The 17578-nt window shown below is 47.5% G+C and overlaps 1 protein-coding gene across 3 annotated transcripts; it reads left to right on the top strand.

Moving 5' to 3' along the window:
• The first annotated feature begins 51 nt into the window (after positions 1–51).
• Positions 52–15586, top strand: LOC308577822 (U4/U6 small nuclear ribonucleoprotein Prp4-like). 3 transcript variants are annotated; one of them, XM_081178201.1, is made up of 14 exons: positions 52–102; positions 1503–1680; positions 6757–6943; positions 7046–7133; positions 7323–7402; positions 7630–7723; positions 8169–8263; positions 8730–8788; positions 9640–9763; positions 11929–12018; positions 12616–12738; positions 13925–14032; positions 14438–14556; positions 14973–15586. In XM_081178201.1, the coding sequence occupies exons 1-14, from the start codon at positions 79–81 to the stop codon at positions 15164–15166; spliced, it is 1563 nt and encodes a 520-aa protein (XP_081034327.1). In that variant the 5' UTR covers positions 52–78; the 3' UTR covers positions 15167–15586. The 3 variants fall into 3 exon arrangements, with proteins under 3 accessions (XP_081034327.1, XP_081034326.1, XP_081034328.1); XM_081178200.1 differs by having other exon boundaries at positions 55–111; XM_081178202.1 differs by lacking the exon at positions 52–102 and adding an exon at positions 220–310.
• The last annotated feature ends 1992 nt before the right edge of the window (positions 15587–17578 follow it).

Genomic DNA, 17578 nt, shown 5'->3' with positions numbered 1-17578 from the left:
AGTGTTTGTGGGGAGCCCGTTGCGTGTGATTCCCCCACTACAGAGCCCCGGTCTGAGAGCAGGGGTCGGGAAAGCGCCATGGCTGCGTCGCGGATCGCCGCGGTGAATAAGGCAGGGGGTTTGAAACTGGGATAGAATGTGGTTTCTTTGTTTAAAAAACGTGTATCTTTTCATAGAAATGATAAAATGAAAAATCTGTTTGAAAGACACCAGTGCCTACTTATTTACTGCAGTGACTAACGTAACCTCACGTCGGTAGTAAAAGTTTTTAGAGCGTAACGGATTGTATCCAACTAAAGCTCAATTCAAGGTTGGACTCATTTGAATTAATGAATATGACTCGCTTGCGGCTGTTAATTTCAGTGGCTCTCCTCTTTCAGTTGAGCTGAGTTGGGTGCAACTCAACGCTTCAGCTTCTGCCACAAAAGGCAAAATGTTATGCTTTAAGAGTTCTAATATTTCTGCTGCATTAAAACAACAAGGCATTCTTTGCCACCTTAAAGACTAACAAACGTTGTTGTTTCAAAACCACCTATTAGAGTGGACTTGTAGTCCATGAAAGTTTATGCCAGAATAAATATATATATATATATGTTAGGATTGTATCCAGTGCTATCTCTACACGGAGCAGACCCACTGAAATGAATAAACATAACCAATTCAAGCCCATTAGTTTTATTGGGCCTACTCAGAGCAAGACATGGATTTCCTTTGCTTTTAAAGTACAGTGGTACCTTGGGTTAAGAACTTAATTCGTTCTGGAGGTCCGTTCTTAACCTGAAACTGTTCTTAACCTGAGGTACCACTTTAGCTAATAGGGCCTCCTGCTCCCGCCGTGTGATTTCTGTTCTCACCCTGAAGCAAAGTTCTTAACCCGAGGTACTAGGTCTGGGTTAGCGGAGTCTGTAACCTGAAGCGTCTGTAACCTGAAGCGTCTGTAACCTGAGGTACCACTGTACCATGATACTCATGGACTAACAGGACTGTTCCTGTGGAATATTTTATGTTAGTCACTGTAATAAATATATTACCAAACAGTATAATCCTTAACAATGTCAACTCACAAGAAAGTCCTATTGAGTTCAGTAGTGCTGACTCCCACAGAGGTGGGCTTAGGGTTTTAGCCTTAATGATTAACAGTATGCTGGGATTCAAAACAAAATTGTCTCATGTACTGTTTGATGGGGTGGGGGCTGTCAGATGTGCGCAGATGTCATGAGTCAGGAGTATAGGGGGAGGGGAGCTGGTTACTGCCTTTTGGCTCCATTCCTCTCCAGCCTCCTCTTCTGCCTCAGTCTGGACTGCTCTCTGCCCCATGTCTCTTCCTGCTCACTAAAGCCTGTTGCCTCTTCTCCCTCTGACCATGCATCGCTGCCCCCCTGGCTCTGAGCCTTCTTCCCCAGTTCTCTGCATCAAGCCAGCCCATGACAGCAGGTGGGGGAAAATCCAAATTTGCTCTCTTCCTTCTCCATGTAGGCTACTGCTGAGTTTCCTTCTTGCAGGGTTCAAAAACAAAGGCTTCAGATCAAGGGGATGCTCCTCCAGCCAAGAAAGCCCCAATTTTCTATGGGAGCTTAGAGGAGAAAGAGCAAGAGCGTCTCCTCAAAGGGGAGTCTGGGTTGATGGGCAAGGATGCAGTCAAAGCAGCTATTGAGGCTGGCAACATCAATATCACCAGTGGTAAGAGATGGTAGTGAGCTGACTGGGAGATGGAAGGAAAAGGATGGAGGGAAGAACTGCTTAGTGGGGCTGATAATTTGTTTAGAATGCTTGCAAGCAGGCCATTTTCAGCAAATGCTCTCAGAGAAGTTCTCAGTTCAATACTAAAATTACAATTAAATCAGGAAGTCCTTTAAAACAAATCACACTAAAGCATTACACAGCATAATGAGATTAAACGAGATGCTGACATAAAACCACATGCAAACAAAGAAGACATTCACTTGGTGCTGACAGAATGCCACAACTAAGAAGCCTGTGTCATTGTCCACCATACTTCCAAGGGTGGTAGGACCTAGAATATATCTTAATGTTTGGGTGGGTTCATGTGGGAACAGGTAATCTTTCAACTAGCCTGGCCCCAACCCATTTGGGGCTTTGTAGGTCAAAATCTGCACTTTGGCTTGAGCTTGGCAATGAACTTTAATCCAGTGTATCTCTTTAGGACAGGCAAAATAGGTTCCATATGACCAGTCCCATTTATTTGCTTTAACTGTAGTTTCCAAGCAATCTTCAAAGGCAGCCCCAAGTACAGTGCGTTATAGTAATCAGCCCATGGATAAATGTGACCAGGCTATCTTTATCCCAGGGATGCTATCAGTTATACATACAGTGGTACCTCCAGTTACAAACCTAACCCGTTCCAGAGGTCCGTTCGTAACCGGAAACCGCTCGTAACATGAAGTGCGCTTCCGCTAATGGCACCTCCCGCTGCTGCCGCACCACCGGAGCGTGGTTTCTGCTCGCATCCCGGGACAAAGTTCACAATGAGGGGCATCTACTTTCGGGTTAGTGGAGCGCGTAACCCGAAGAATTTGTAAGGGGGACGGTTCGCAACATGAGGTACCACTGTAGTTCTTTACAGGAGAAAGCAAGCAAGAGACAAATCCCTGCCCTGAGGTCTTTATAATTTAAATCTAGATAGGGGTAGCAAAAAGCAAAACACTAGATGAGAAGGAGTGTCACAGGTGGCAGCAGATCAATGTGGGTAGGTTTCGTTTCAGGGGAACAAATGCTTGTTGGCTAGCTCCTGCGCATCTGCAGATCCTATTTGTTCCCTCTGGATATAAAAATGTGTACTTCCAGTGGCCATAAGAGATTGTGCTCTCTTACCCCCCCCCCCAGCAAAACATTAATTACATTTTGCCTTTGTATGAATGTTGATTTTAAGCCATTTGGGGAGCCAGTTTTGGCTGAAAAGAGGGATAATAATAATAATAAATTTTATTTATATCCCACCCTCCCCAGCCGAAGCCGGTCTCAGGGCGGCTAACAACAATCAAATAATCAGTCAAATAGTCACACAATCTAAAAATATTTCATTATGAAAATTAATTAAATCGAATTGATGGCAACCAATTAAGCAAAATTCTGTGCAGGTTGCCAGAGGAGGGAGTCAGGCTGTGCCCTGACCAAAGGCCTGGCGGAACAACTCTGTCTTGCAGGCCCTGCGGAAAGATGTCAGGTCCCGCAGGGCCCTAGTCTCTTGGGACAGAGCGTTCCACCAGTTTGGAGCCGCAGCCGAGAAGGCCCTGGCTCTAGTTGAGGCCAGCCTAACCTCTCTGAGGCCTGGGACCTTGAGGATGTTATTATTTGCAGACCGTAGGTTTCTCTGTGGGGCATACCAGGAGAGGCGGTCCCGTAGGTACGAGGGTCCTAGGCCGTATAGGGCTTTAAAGGTTAAAACCAGCACCTTAAACCTGATCCTGTACTCCACCGGGAGCCAGTGCAGCTGGTATAGTACCGGATGAATGTGCTCTCGCAGCGAAGACCCCATAAGGAGTCTCGCCGCGGCATTCTGCACCCGCTGGAGTTTCTGGGTCAGTCTCAAGGGCAGCCCCACGTAGAGCGAGTTACAATAATCCAGTCTGGAGGTGACCGTCGCATGGATCACAGTGGCTAGGTCAGGACGAGAGAGATAAGGTGCCAACTGCTTAGCTTGGCGGAGATGAAAAAATGCCGCCTTTGTTATAGCTGTAATCTGCGCCTCCATAGAGAGGGAGGTATCGAAGATTACACCCAAACTCTTAACGGACGGTGCTGGCACTAATTGCACCCCCGCAAGAGATGGGAGTTGCCCCCTCGATCCCATATCGTCCCGCCCCAGCCAGAGGACCTCTGTCTTCGAAGGATTTAACTTCAACCGGCTCCCACGTAACCATCCAGCCACAGCTTCCAGACATCTGGTCAGTGTGTCTGGGGCCGAGTCAGGATGGCCATCCATCAACAGATAGAGTTGGGTGTCATCAGCATACTGATGGCAACCCAGCCCAAAACTCCGGACAAGCTGGGCGAGGGGGCGCATAAAGATGTTAAAAAGCATCGGGGAGAGAATTGCACCCTGAGGCACTCCACACACCAAGGAGTGGCGTGATGACAATTCCCCCCCAAGCGCCACCCTCTGTCCCCGACCAGAGAGAAACGAGCGCAGCCATTGAAGGACTGTGCCCTGGATCCCCACGTCGGCAAGGCGGTGGTCCAGGAGTTCGTGATCGACCATGTCAAAGGCTGCTGACAGATCTAGAAGAATCAGCAGCCCCGACCTGCCTCGATCCAGCTGCCTGTGGAGATCATCTGTTAGGACGACCAGAGCCGTCTCGGTCCCATGACCAGCCCGGAAGCCGGACTGGAATGGATCCAGAGCAGATGTTTCATCCAGAAACCTACCAAGCTGTTCAGCAACCGCTCTCTCAATCACCTTACCCAGGAATGGAAGATTCGAGACTGGGCGGTAATTGGATAGATCTGAGGGATCTAATGATGTTTTCTTTAAGAGCGGACGCACCACCGCCTCCTTCAGTTCCCCTGGGAATAATTTGTTCCCCTGGGACAAATTGATGATATCCCCCAGGGGGCCCCGCACCTCGTCTGGACACGCTCTAATCAGCCATGACGGGCACGGGTCAAGAGGACAGGTGGTGGGCTTTCCAGCTTGGAGGAATCTGTCCACATCGGCTGGAGATATCCGGTCAAAGTGGTCCAATACTGGACCCGAGCACAGTCGAGGGGCCTCCAGTTCCTTTATTGTATCCAAATTGGCAGGGAGGTCATGGCGGAGCAACAGGACCTTCTCCGCAAAAAAGCTCGCAAATGCCTCACAGCTGTGTGTCAGATTGTTATTTAAATTTGGCTGTCCTTCAAGGGACGTTAAGAGACCGAATTATACTAAATAATTGCGCCGGGCGAGAGCTAGCGGATGCAATGGAGGCCGAGAAGTAAGACTTCTTAGCGGCCTTCACTGCCATCTCATAGGTTTTCATAAAAACCCTATAAGATGTTCTTGAGGCTCTGTCACGGGCACCCCGCCATACTCGCTCTAGCCGTCTGAGGTCCCGCTTCATTTTCCGAAGCTCCTCGGTAAACCAGGGAGCCCGGTTTCTGCGGGGTCGCAGAGGGCGCTTAGGTGTGATCTCATTGATGGCTGCCAGGAGCTGGGTATTCCAGCCCTCAACAAGCTCAGTCAATGAGTCGCCGGGGGAGCAAGGTCCCGCAAGGCTTGACGGAATCTATCCGGGTCCATCAGCCTCTGCGGGCGAGCCCAAATCGGCTCGCCACCTAAGCAGGGTGGGGGTGGAAAGTCAATCCTGGCTTTCAGAGCATAGTGATCAGACCATGGCACCTTCATCGAAGGAGACATGATCACATCTATACCGGCGCCAAAGATCAAATCCAGCGTGTGGCCTGCTTGATGTGTGGGGCCCGAAACAAACTGGGAGAGCCCTACTGTCGCCATGGAAGACACCAGGTCCAGAGCCAGTGAGGAGGGAGTGGCATCAGCATGGAAGTTGAAGTCTCCCAATACCAATAGGTTAGGGAACTCCAAGGCCCAGCCGGCCACCGCCTCCAGCAGGCCTGACAGGGTGGCTGCTGGTGCGTTAGGTAGCCGGTACACCAGCCAGACAGCCAAGCTCTCCTCGGAGCCCCACACTAGACCAACACATTCAATGCCGGGGATCGATGGCGGTGGTAGAGCCCTGAAAGAACAATCTTCCCGGATTAATACTGCCACCCCTCCCCCGCGGCCCACAGTCCGTGACTGGTGGAGGACGGAGAAACCCGGGGGTGCAATCTCTCGTAAGGTAACAGTTACCCCTTCGCGCACCCAGGTCTCCGTCACACAAGCCAGGTCGACTCCCTGCGAGGTAAAGAAATCTCGCAGGGTAGTGGTTTTGTTGCCTATAGACCTGGCATTGCACAACACCAGTGAAGGAGGTGAGTAATCCTTGCTCACCCTACCCTTGTCTCTCGGGATGGGGCGCAGATTGGAAGGGGTACGAGCATATCCGTATCTCGATCCCCTTCGCCTATAACATCTGCCCCCACCGCCATACCTCCCTCGCCCCTCCACGGTAGCAATCCCAAGCCTCATACTAACCTCCATTTACAAAATAGAAAACAAAACAACCAAAACAATTATGCCCAAACAAAACCAGTCCCCACCCCACTCAAATGTCCAACCCCAAAACCAAAACAAGACGGAACAAACAAAAATACATAGATAAAAACCACCATTCACGGTGGTACAACAAAGTAAACAATAAAAACACCTTTAAAACAACTTAAAATATATATAAACATCTTTAACATTTGCTGCAGATAATGAAATAATATAATATTATAAAAAACAACAACCCCCATTTAAGGTGCTGCAAATTAAAAGCAATTAAAACATTTAAAACTATTTTGTCCATTGCTGCCGGTAGCTGCTCAGTCCTCTAAACTGTAATGGTAGTGCAGGCCCCGCCCCCTAGGCCAGATGGAGTTGGCAGGAGAGGGAGCGGTCTTCCCAGCACTCACACAAGCAGCAACAGCAGCCGTCAAAGTCTTAAGCCACAGGCCTCACTGATAACATAAGCTTTGACCTGGACACTCAAGGAGCAGAGAGAGGTGACACAGCATATACCACATATTGTTGCTCTTTGAATGTGGCTTCATTGGAATGAAGCAAACTTTTGAAGTGAGGGTCAAGTGTTGAGGCTTTGTAGGGTCCTGTTGGGGTTGTATTTCCTATAACCTTTGGCTTTCTACTATGATCAGGTGAAGTTTTTGACTTGGAAGAGCACATCAGCGAGCGCCAGGCAGAGGTCCTGGCAGAGTTTGAGCGCCGGAAGCGTGCCAGGCAAATCAATGTTTCCACAGATGACTCTGAGGTCAAGGCCTGCTTACGAGCCCTCGGGAAGCCCATCACACTTTTTGGAGAGGGCCCTGCAGAAAGGAGGGAGAGGTGAGAGAGGATGAAATTGACTTGCTCTCACTTCCTTTTCCAGTTCATTGATGTGACTCATATAAACAAAGGCAAGTTAATCTTCACTTTATTTCTCAACAGGCTACGTAACATTCTGTCTGTGGTTGGCACAGACGCATTGAAGAAGACCCAAAAAGAAGATGAGAAGTCCAAGAAATCAAAAGAGGAGGTAATAAATTTTAAAGTGTGTTATGAGTGACAGCAGCTCTGGGGTTTCAAATGGGAGTCTTCACAAACCCTGGGAGCTCACACTTTCCCACTGAGCTCCGACCTTTCCCCTTAGCTATAAATGTGTGCCCACTATAGTACCCAAGTCTCACAAGAGATACCCACCCCTTTAATGTTTCATTTCTCTTAGTATCAGCAAACCTGGTACCACGAAGGACCAAATACCTTGAAGACGGCCAGACTGTGGATCGCCAACTACTCCCTCCCTCGGTAAGGGGCTGGGATTGAGAAATGCTAACGCAAACATTGATGAGGCCTTGTATATCTATTGTCCCTAACTAGAGTGGTGGTGATGGTTGAGAAATGGGGGATTTCAAACCCACCTCAAAAGACAGATGGCACGTGGCAGAAGAATTGTCACCATTACAACTTGTAGGCCTCTGCAAGGGTTGAATATGGGCAAGACCTGGTTGCATTAATTTTTGTTCCCTTCACAGGGCAATGAATCGATTGGAGGAAGCCCGGCTGCTCAAGGAGGTCCCTGAGGCCACACGGACTTCCCAGAAACAGGAGCTGCACAAATCTCTAAGGGTAAGTGGGACCCATCTCTGCTATGACTTAAAAGTTCTGGGCACTGGGCTGCTGCAGCCCAGAAGGCCCCCGAGATGCTGAGGTTCAAATGAGCTTGCAGAAGGCTTCTGTGCCTCTGCTCCTCCTCAGCATAATTCAATGGTAGATCAAATGCTTTGCATGTGGATGATCCCAGGTTGACTCCCTGGCATCTCCATCTCCTGGACAAGGAAAGATCTCTGCTGGTTGCTTGGAATTCAGCTGCCAGTTCAGAGCACATAACATTGCACTAAATGGGTCCCACAATTCAGCTCAGTAGGAAACACTACTGGGGGTGAGGTGGGGGAGCAGCCTGGGCAGGAAACGTCATCTCTTTTCTTTACCATCTCAGCGCCATCTCATTTTATTGAGCCCTTCATTTCCTCTGGTGGCAAAATATTATCTTTTTTTGTTGTTTTTCTTTCAGTCTTTGAATAATTTCTGCAGCCAAATTGGAGACGACCGCCCTATCTCCTATTGCAACTTCAGCCCCAACTCCAAGCTCCTGGCTACAGCTTGCTGGTAAACTTTGTTCTGCTTTTCATTATGTCCCTCCCAATCCTGCTAAGTTCTCCTATAGTGCACAGGAGAGGCTGCCTGAGCTGTTGGGAGCAGTCATAAAATCATAAAATTGTAGAGCTGGAAAGGATCCCGAAAGTCATCTTGTCCAACGCCCTGTAATTAGCAAGTTCTGGAAGGCTATTGTGGGAGTAGTTTTTAGAATGTGATAGTTCTGTGGGTGCATTTTATCATTTTGTTGAAGGTTGTTTTTAGACTTGCTATCTTCTGTTTTGTTTTTAGACTTGTTATCTTGCAACTGAATTTTGCTTGGTTTTTATATGTGTTTGGTTTTTTTTTTACTCTCTTAGCTTCCTTGATTGCTTTTGTTTGATTGGTTTTGTTTGTAAAACAGAAAGACAAGGGATAGAAAACATTTTAAGATAAAATAAAATGCCAGTCAGTTTTCCTTCTGCCTTTTCTCTCCCAGGAGTGGCCTCTGTAAACTGTGGTCAGTGCCGGATTGTAATCTCATCTGCACTTTGCGAGGTATAGTATCTGACTCCCACCGCACCCATTGCCAAAGCAGCCTGCTTTTCTCTTATCTTCCCTCAAATGACTGGAGCAATTACAGTATATGGCTGATTAGGAGCATAAGGCTACATGGGTGGGAGGCTATGAATTTTGAGAGTGGTGCTGTGCAAACTTCTTCCTTTATTTGTTTGTCCCCCTTGGGCTTGGGTGAGATGGCATTCCTTTCTGGAAGACAGCCTTGACTCTAATAATCAGTGTTGGGAGTCATATCCTATAGGTCCACTGCTTAGCTGCTGACTAATTCAGAGCATGGGAACGTCAGACCCGTGGGCCACATGTGGCCCTCACAGCCTCTCTGGCCCTTGGGGCTCTCTTCAAACTGCACCAACCCTGCTTGGCACCCTCCTTTAGTGTTTTTACTTGGGTGGAATGTGGCCTTGAATTCTGATCAGGCCTGGAAGGAGACTAGAAATGGGAGTGTGAAGGCAGGTAGCCTACTATACAAAGGGAAAAGCTGCATTTGTTGCTCCACCTTCTTTTGCTTTTGGCCCCTCCCACTATTGGCATGCAGCAGAAGACACTCAAGAAGGGCGTGAAGCAGGGAGAGTGAAGTGTGTGGCCTGAGGGGAAAGAGTGAATTAGTGTGGGGAGAGTGCCAAGGACCAAAGTGGAAGGCCTTGAGAGCCACATTTGGCTTACAGGGCCAAGGTTCCCCACCCCGGCTTTAGCACAAAAACTAAATTTGGAGTGATTCCCAGTCAAAGAGTCTCTTCGGAGCAATAGGAAGAGGCCCAGACTCAGACAGAGGAAGCAAGCTTAAAATTGGCTGGCTCTCAAACTGTCTGTCTGTCTCGTCTGTTCCCAAGGGCACAACACCAACGTTGGAGCCATTGTCTTTCACCCAAAGGCAACCATCTTCCTGGACAAGAAGGACGTCAACCTGGCTTCATGCGCAGCAGATGGCTCTGTCAAACTCTGGAGTCTTGAAAGGTACGCCTGGGCCCAGGAAAATCAGTTGCCTTCCCTTCCTTATTTTATTGGCTGCTGCGGGTGGTAGAGAAAAATATTAAAGAATGGCTTCCTGCTTAACCTCCTTCTGCAACAAACAAAACACTAACACAAGTGATTGAGGCAGGGGCATGACCACACCATACTTTTAAAGCACATGGCTCCCCCCAAAGAATCCTGGGAGCTGTAGTTTGTTACAAGTGCTGGGAATTATAGTCCTGTGAGGGTGAACTATAGTTCCCAGAGTTATTTTGCTGTGGGTGCTTTTGGGGGCCTGATCCAGCAGTGCTCCTCTCTCCTTATAATGAGGCTTCTTTTCTGTGTTACTGTTTCTAAACCTTTATAGAGACACGAGTTTGCTTGGCTTATTGGTTGTGCCCCCTGGCCCAAACTGTGAGGTGGGGGGTTCCCACTTCTCCCCCATGTCATACTTGTCTTACTTTTTACACCTCTTGTCTTGCTATGTCCCCAGATAGGCTGCATTTGTTCCAACAGTCAAGGCACTGTGACTCTTGGGGAAGGCAGTTGATTCTGTCAGTGCGTTATCCAAGGAAACAGAGAGAGAGCAGATTCTTTAATTGGGCCTCAGGGAAGAGGTTTATTTCTGTCAGATACTGTTGCTGTGGGCCGAAGCATCAGTGGTGGTAAATTCGCACTCCTTCTCTCAGTCTTGGGTGCCTGTGAGGTCATAGAATCATAGAATCATAGAATTGTCAAGTTGGAAGGGACCACAAGGGTCATTGAATCCAACCCCCTGCAATGCAGGAATCTTTTGCTCAAACTCATATTTAGTGATAGATTTTTTCCCACCTGTTGAACTCGAGACCCTCTTATGCAACAGTAAGGGACCTGTGGCCCATGGGCCTGACTGGGCCTGGCAGGGAACCTGATATGGCCCATGGGGCCATTTTTGCCAAGCCACACCTGCCCCACCCCTGACATCTTGTATAACATGGGGCAGGTAAAGACACGGCCGCAAAAGGAACAAGTAGAAGAGCTTTAAAACATGTTGTTCTGGGGCCATTCTGTGGCTTGTTATATTGATGTCAAATTCAAACCCCACTGGGCTAGGCTTCCTTCTGGAGTTCCCTGAGTTCCTTCACCTTTTGTTTAAGAAAGTCAGGGTTGCGTGTACAGGACTGGATCATTCCAGCAACAAGGGGGCTCAATCAAACTGAAGAGAGCAGCTACAGTAAGTGGAGCTGGTCTAGTAGCTCTTATACTTGAGGAAGTATTAGGACTTCCTCCTGCCAATGAGGTTACTGGTTCACTATCCAGTTGCTTTCTTTTGGAACACAGGGTTGTAGACCCATTGAAATGCATGGACATGCATTAATTTCACTGGGTCTACTCTGAAATGAACTGAATTGAATACAACCCCATAGGAAGCTGCTTTATAGCAAGCCAGACTAATTGCCTCTCAAGGCCACTGTTGTCTGCTCTAACAGGCAGTGGCTCTCCACAGTTTCAGGTGGGAGGATTTCCCAGCCGTACTTGGAGACACCAGGGATTGAATCTGGGATTCTTTTGCCTGCAGAGTGTGTCTACCACTGAGCCACAACTGCTCTGCTTGGGCAGGCAGGGTTTTCCCTTCTGTTTCGAATGCCCTTTGATTACTTTAATATTTGTACTTTGCAGCCCTGGGAACAATGGGGAGTAGCCTACATGAAGCATCCCAAGCTGCCTGTGTATTTTTGCAGCCAGTCAGAGACAGCATTGTTTGTTTACTTGTGAACTAGTTTTGCAAAGCCCCGTCACAACATATTTTAGGCTTGAAAGGCAGCAAGCAGTGTACAAATCTTATACAGTAGTATACTATGACTAAGCTGTTAATAAAGTCATTGGATAAAGCCAAGCTAGTCTGTGAATCTTTCAATAACAACTGAAACATTTTTCTCTTCTGGGCACCCTTCAGGGGGGTCACTTACCAGTGGTGGGTGGAGTAACTACTGTAAATTTTACCTTCACACAGCAGATTAGTTTCTGTACACACCCCCCCCCCCTCTGTCCTCCAGCCAGCCAGCTGGATCCACCCATCGCACCTTTCCCTTTCTCCTATTCTGTATTGCTCCCTCTTTATTTTAGTCTCTCTTATGGGACAGTCAGCATCATCAAGAATTTGCCGTGAGATGTTGTGTTTCTTTCAGTGATGAACCAGTGGCTGACATCGAGGGACACACAGCGAGAGTAGCCCGGGTGGCATGGCATCCCTCTGGCAGGTTTCTGGGCACCACCTGGTAAGTCAGAGGAGGGGGTGCTGCCCAAAGGGCCACACATGGCACCTGGTCTAATTTCTTGTGGGTAGCAAGGAGGTGAATAAATAGGGAAATGATGTGATGGAGAAAGAGGAAGAGCAGAGAGCAGCAGAAAGAAAAGGAAGAAAAGAGAGTTCCTTCCATTGTTAGTAGTCTCACCACCACTGGCAATGCCACCACCATGGGTTACCTTCGAAATAATTCTGCCCTCGATAGAAAAACAGTTGTTGTCATCCCCTTGTGATATGTTACTTCTTTCCACTCAGCCCAGCACTCATTACACAAGACTGGAAAGTGAGAGGTCAGAATGGGAGGAAGCTGCAGTTGAAGATCCCAATACTGAGCAGAGAATTGAATTATGTGTCCTAAATGCTACACATATCCCTGTATCAGTTGGCTGATCGTCTAAGTTTGTGGGGGCCAGGGGCAGATTAGATTAATTCCATGGTCTTAGCTTGTAGTGGAGATCAGGATAGACAATCCAGCCACCTGCTTGAACTTCGGGGGGGGGGGGACCTGTTGGGGCCTTGTGAGATATTCACTTGAGTCTTTGTCTCTTCTCCACCTCCCCCCCTGCAGCTATGACCACTCTTGGCGCCTGTGGGACCTGGAGGCTCAGGAGGAAATCTTGCACCAGGAGGGGCACAGCAAAGGAGTTTACGACATCACCTTCCATGTTGACGGCTCCCTTTCTGCCACTGGGTAAATCTACATGCATGTGCAAGTCCTAACCCTCCCTGGGGGTGTCACTGAGCAAGTATCAGCCAGTCAGTAATGATGCTCATTCTTGCTAGTTCTAAAATGCCAGAAAAGAGAGAGAACTGGTTGGGATTCTACCTTCAGAAGATCCCACTCAAGTCTTCACTCCTGGAGCTAAAAAGTCACAGGGTGGAAATTCTAATGAGGGAGGGGCCATAGCTTCGATAAGAGCGTCTGCTCTGCGTGGAGAAAGTCACAGCTTCAATCCCCAATGGTTATCTTCCTATCTATAATCCTGGAGAGCAGCTGCCAGTCAGTGTAGACACTACTGAATTAGATGGACCAATGTTCTGACTCATTTCTAGGAAACTTCCTTTGTTCCTAATAGCTTGACTGTATTCCTGAGTTTATACTGCTCATTAAAATAAAAGTTTCAACTTTTTAGGGCAATATTAAGATTTGCCCCATCATTGTTCTTAATTTGCAAATTCTGATCTGGGCAGCTCTTGCTTTAGCTTGTTTGTAATTGAGTCGATCCTTCATTGTCATGTAACTATGCTTTGGAACTCCCTGCCTATTGACATTAAGCAAGCTATATAGTTGTAGGCACCTGCTGAATCCTTTTTTTTTTTTTTTTGGCTTGAAAAGCCTACCCAAGTGCATAATTTAGTTACTTTGTTTTTAAAGTTCTACTTATTTTTATGCGTGTTTATAATGCCAATGGCTTTTAGGTATATTTGCTTTTTAATTGTTCTGTAGATTTTAGCTATGTTTCACGTTCAGTTTTTGTACTCCTCTTAGATAACTTTTTGATTTAAGTGCATAATAAATATTCTAAATCTATGCAAACAAAGTGTGCTAATTAGACTTTCCTACATGTGATTTGCCAGGTAGGTCAGATCTGGGTCCTGCTTGCAAAACCTTGGAACTGCAGACAGGAGGTGGTAGTAACATGGGAGGCAATCCGAGCTGCATTGCAGAAAGGCTTTGCTCCAATTTAACAACTGTGGTTCGCAGAAGCTCCTTTGGCTCCTGTTTAGTGATGTTAAGAGGCATCCAGCCTAGGTGACAACTAAAGAGGAAAGAAGATCCAAAGATGGCTTTAAGTGATGCCTCTTATTCAGAGTGGAAGCATGGGAAGGGGGTTGTGTGAGAAAGAGATTGTTTGACGTTTTTCTCTTCCTTTCAGTGGCCTTGATGCATTTGGCCGCGTGTGGGATCTGCGCACAGGGCGTTGTATCATGTTTTTGGAGGGTCATCTCAAGGAGATCTATGGGATCAACTTTTCCCCTAACGGGTAAGAACCAATTTGCCTTCCCCTCTTGGGGTGCAGGTCTTAATATTGACACACAGACAACTAACTTCTGCTTGGAGTAGATTAATTGAAATTAATGGAACTAATTTGGTCTGCATGCACACTATACATTCAAAGCACATTTCCCACCCCAAATCACCCTGGGAATTTTAGTTTCCCCCTCACAGAGCTTATAATTCCCTATGCCCTTAGTAAACTACAGTTCCCAGGATTCTTTGGCAGAAGCCGTGTGCTTTAAATGTATGATGGGTACATAGCCTTCCCCCCTCCTCCAATATATTTTATTAAAGCTTTTTCATAATCATGTAGGATTATGAATAGGGCTGAAACTGGGAACAACCCCCTTGCACGCAAACCCGAATTCCTCCTCTTCCGTACTTCTCATAGGTACCACATTGCCACTGAAAGCGGCGACAACACCTGTAAAGTGTGGGATCTCCGCCAGAGAAAGTGCATCTACACCATCCCTGCCCATCAGAACCTGGTGACCAGAGTGAAGTTTGAACGTAAGTCTCTGTAGCTGCTAATGCCTTTTCCCAGAAACTGAGGATATATAATGGGTTGAAAAGTACCTTGTCTGTGGTTTCCATGTGCAACATAGATTCCCAAGACTTGGATATATACCGCTCCCCACCCTCCCCAAATACACTGGCTCTTGAGAATAGCCTGTATGCTCTGTCACTCACCCTCCCTCTTCCTGCATCCCCCGTTCCCTGCTTATGGTTGGCTTTTGGGTAAGGTTTTGGGGAAACTGGTAGCACTCTGGAAGTTGTTGGACTCCCATCAGCCCCAGCCAGCATAGCTAATGGTCATGGACGATGGGAGTTGTAGTTCCTCACCCCTGCTGTAAGTGGTAAATCTCTATATTACCTCCTTAGTCCTCCTCCCCACTTCCTGTTATTTTTCTCTTTCCGCCACCCAGCAAATCATGGCAACTTCCTGCTTACTGGATCTTACGACAACACAGCCAAGGTCTGGACGCACCCAGGCTCATCCCCGCTGAAAACCTTGGCAGGACACGAGGGCAAAGTCATGGGCTTGGACATCTCCCTGGACGGGCAGCTGATCGCCACATGCTCTTATGACAGGACTTTCAAGCTTTGGATGGCAGAGTAGGCGGAAGGAGCATTTCTGCCGGATTGGCCCTGCCCAGCTCCCGCAGCCAAGGAAGGCAGCCTGCTGTGACTCCCTGGGCCTCCGCTGCAGATCAGGGCATGGTTTGATGCACTTCTGGGATACTGCCTCCTCCTAACACATGCACACACCCTCTGGTCAGGCCAAGCTGAGTTTGAGAATGCCTTTCCTATTGCATTTTGCTTTAGTTGTGTACTCTCCTCTCCCTTCCCTGTGGAATTGGCTTGCATTGATCCAGCACTACCAACCTTTAGGAATACCCAGGGTGCTAACAGAGATGGTAGGGTGGGTTGTTCTGGTTGTTATTTTGGAGTGGGGTCACAGCTTCTTCTCACTCGGACAGAGACTTTTCTTGAAAAACGACACCCTAACATTAAAGCAGAGTGGCTGCTTGAAAATGGTGACGCCTGTGTGGGTTGCGTTTTTGACACATTTCTTGAGCCAAACAGCCTCTGGTGATGGGGTGCCTCCCCTGCCCCACCCATCAGTGCTCAGCTTTCCTATTATCACTCCTGCATTCATAGAATCATAAAGTTGGTAGGGACCTTAAGGATCATTAGCCCAGGAATGGTGAAACCACAGGCCCCCTAAGCCAGATGTGGCCCTCCAGGCTTCCCTGCCTGGCCCTCAGGACTCTCCCCTGGCCACAACCCTCCACAAACCATGTTTCACATCCTCCCTGAGAGTTTTTGCCTGGCAGGAATGCGTTCTTTCACTCTGATAATACTTCTTGCTTGCCTAGATGAAGGATATGGAAGGGCGTGTGTGGATATGGAAACTGGCCTGCTGCACAGAGGTAACATTTACATTAGCTGCCCTACTCATTTTTGCCTCACCCCACCTACCACTGGCATGTGGAGCTCAGAAGGTTGCCCAGAATAATTTATATGAAGCCGTGGACAGAGATAATCTGGGGGTTGGAGCTGGGTGTTCATCAGTATGAGGATACCCAGCTCTACCTCTCATATAAATCAGAACCAGTGAAGGCGGTGAACGTCCTGTGTGGGTGTCTGGAGACAATTGGGCGATGGATGGCAGTCAATATATTGAGGTGGAATCCCGACAAGACAGAAGTATTGGGGGACGGAGGAGGGCCGGTGTGGGAAATTCCCTGGTCCTGAATGGAGTAACTGTGCCTCTGAAGGACCAGGTCACAATCTGAGGGTCATTTTAGATGCACAGCTGTCCATGGAGATGCAGGTCAATTTTGTATCCAGAGCAGTTGTCTACTAGTTCCATTTGGTACACCAGCTGCAACCCTACCTTCCTATGCACTGTCTTGCCAGAGTGGTACATGTTCTGGTTATCTCCCACTTGCACTACTGCCACATGATGTTCATGGAGCTAACTTTGAAGGTGACTTGGAAACCACAACTAATCCAGAATGTGGCAGCTACACTGGTGACTGGGAGCAGCCGCTGCGACCATATAACACGGGTTCCGGAGGATCTGCACTGGCTCCCAGTACGTTTCTGAGCACAATTCAAAGTGTGGGTGTTGACCTGTAAAGCCCTAAATGGCCTCAACCCAGTACACTTGAAGGAGCATCTCCACCCCCGTCGTTTAGCCTGGACACAGGATCCGGCTCTGAGAACCTTCTCTGCAAGAAGTGAGGTTACAGGGAACCAGGCAGAGGGCCTTCTCGGTAACGGCACCCTCCCTGGGAACGCCCTCCTGTCATATGCCAAAACATTTGAAGGCAGTCCTGTATAGGGAAGCTTTTTAATGTTTGATGTTTGATTATGCTTTTTCTTATTTCTCGGGAACAACCCAGAGGGGCTAAGGCAACTCATTCAGATGAGTGGGGTACAAATATAATAATAACAACTACAGTTGTTGTTGTTGTTGGAAGAAGAAGCTTAAACAAGAGGGCAAGGCTTATTTTCATTTTCTTTAACCCCAAAGCCATTTACAAAAAAAGTAAAATCAAGAAAAAACCACAACCAATCCTTAAAAAGTATACAGAAGTTAAAATACTAAAACAGATTAAAATTACTTCTACTTTGTAAGCATCCGGGTAGGCTTGGCAAGCACGAAAGAGAGTACAGTGAAGGCTCCTGCTTGAATTCAATAGGCCAGGAGTTCCACAGTGTTGGCATTGCCACACTAAGCAATTGAAAGACGGGTGTTGTTTGGCAGCTGTAGCAGCACCAATTCCACTGTACAAAGCGAGTGGGCACAGGTGGGGTAAGGAAATCTCATGAGTAAACGGGTCCAAGCTGTTTTGCTACCCAAGTTTTTCTTCAGTTTTACAGAGCATGATTTGCAGATTTTGTATGCTTTTTATTGTAATATATGGATCCCCCCCTAATAATAATAATAATAATAATAATAATAATAATAATAATAATAATAATTTATTATTTGTACCCCGCCCATCTGGCTGGGTTTCCC

Source organism: Podarcis bocagei (assembly GCF_964188305.1).
Source record: "Podarcis bocagei genome assembly, chromosome: W".
NCBI lineage: Eukaryota > Metazoa > Chordata > Lepidosauria > Squamata > Lacertidae > Podarcis > Podarcis bocagei.
This window is presented reverse-complemented; position numbering and strand designations above follow the sequence as displayed.

What these genes read in the sequence shown, in the direction of transcription:
- LOC308577822 (XM_081178200.1), top strand. Translation starts at nt 79, where the DNA reads ATGGCTGCGTCGCGGATCGCCGCGGTGAATAAG. An exon ending in GGATCGCCGCGGTGAATAAG is followed by an intron (nt 112 to 1,502) that starts GCAGGGGGTTTG and finishes TCCTTCTTGCAG; the next exon opens with GGTTCAAAAACAAAGGCTTC. An exon ending in TCTCATCTGCACTTTGCGAG is followed by an intron (nt 8,789 to 9,639) that starts GTATAGTATCTG and finishes TCTGTTCCCAAG; the next exon opens with GGCACAACACCAACGTTGGA.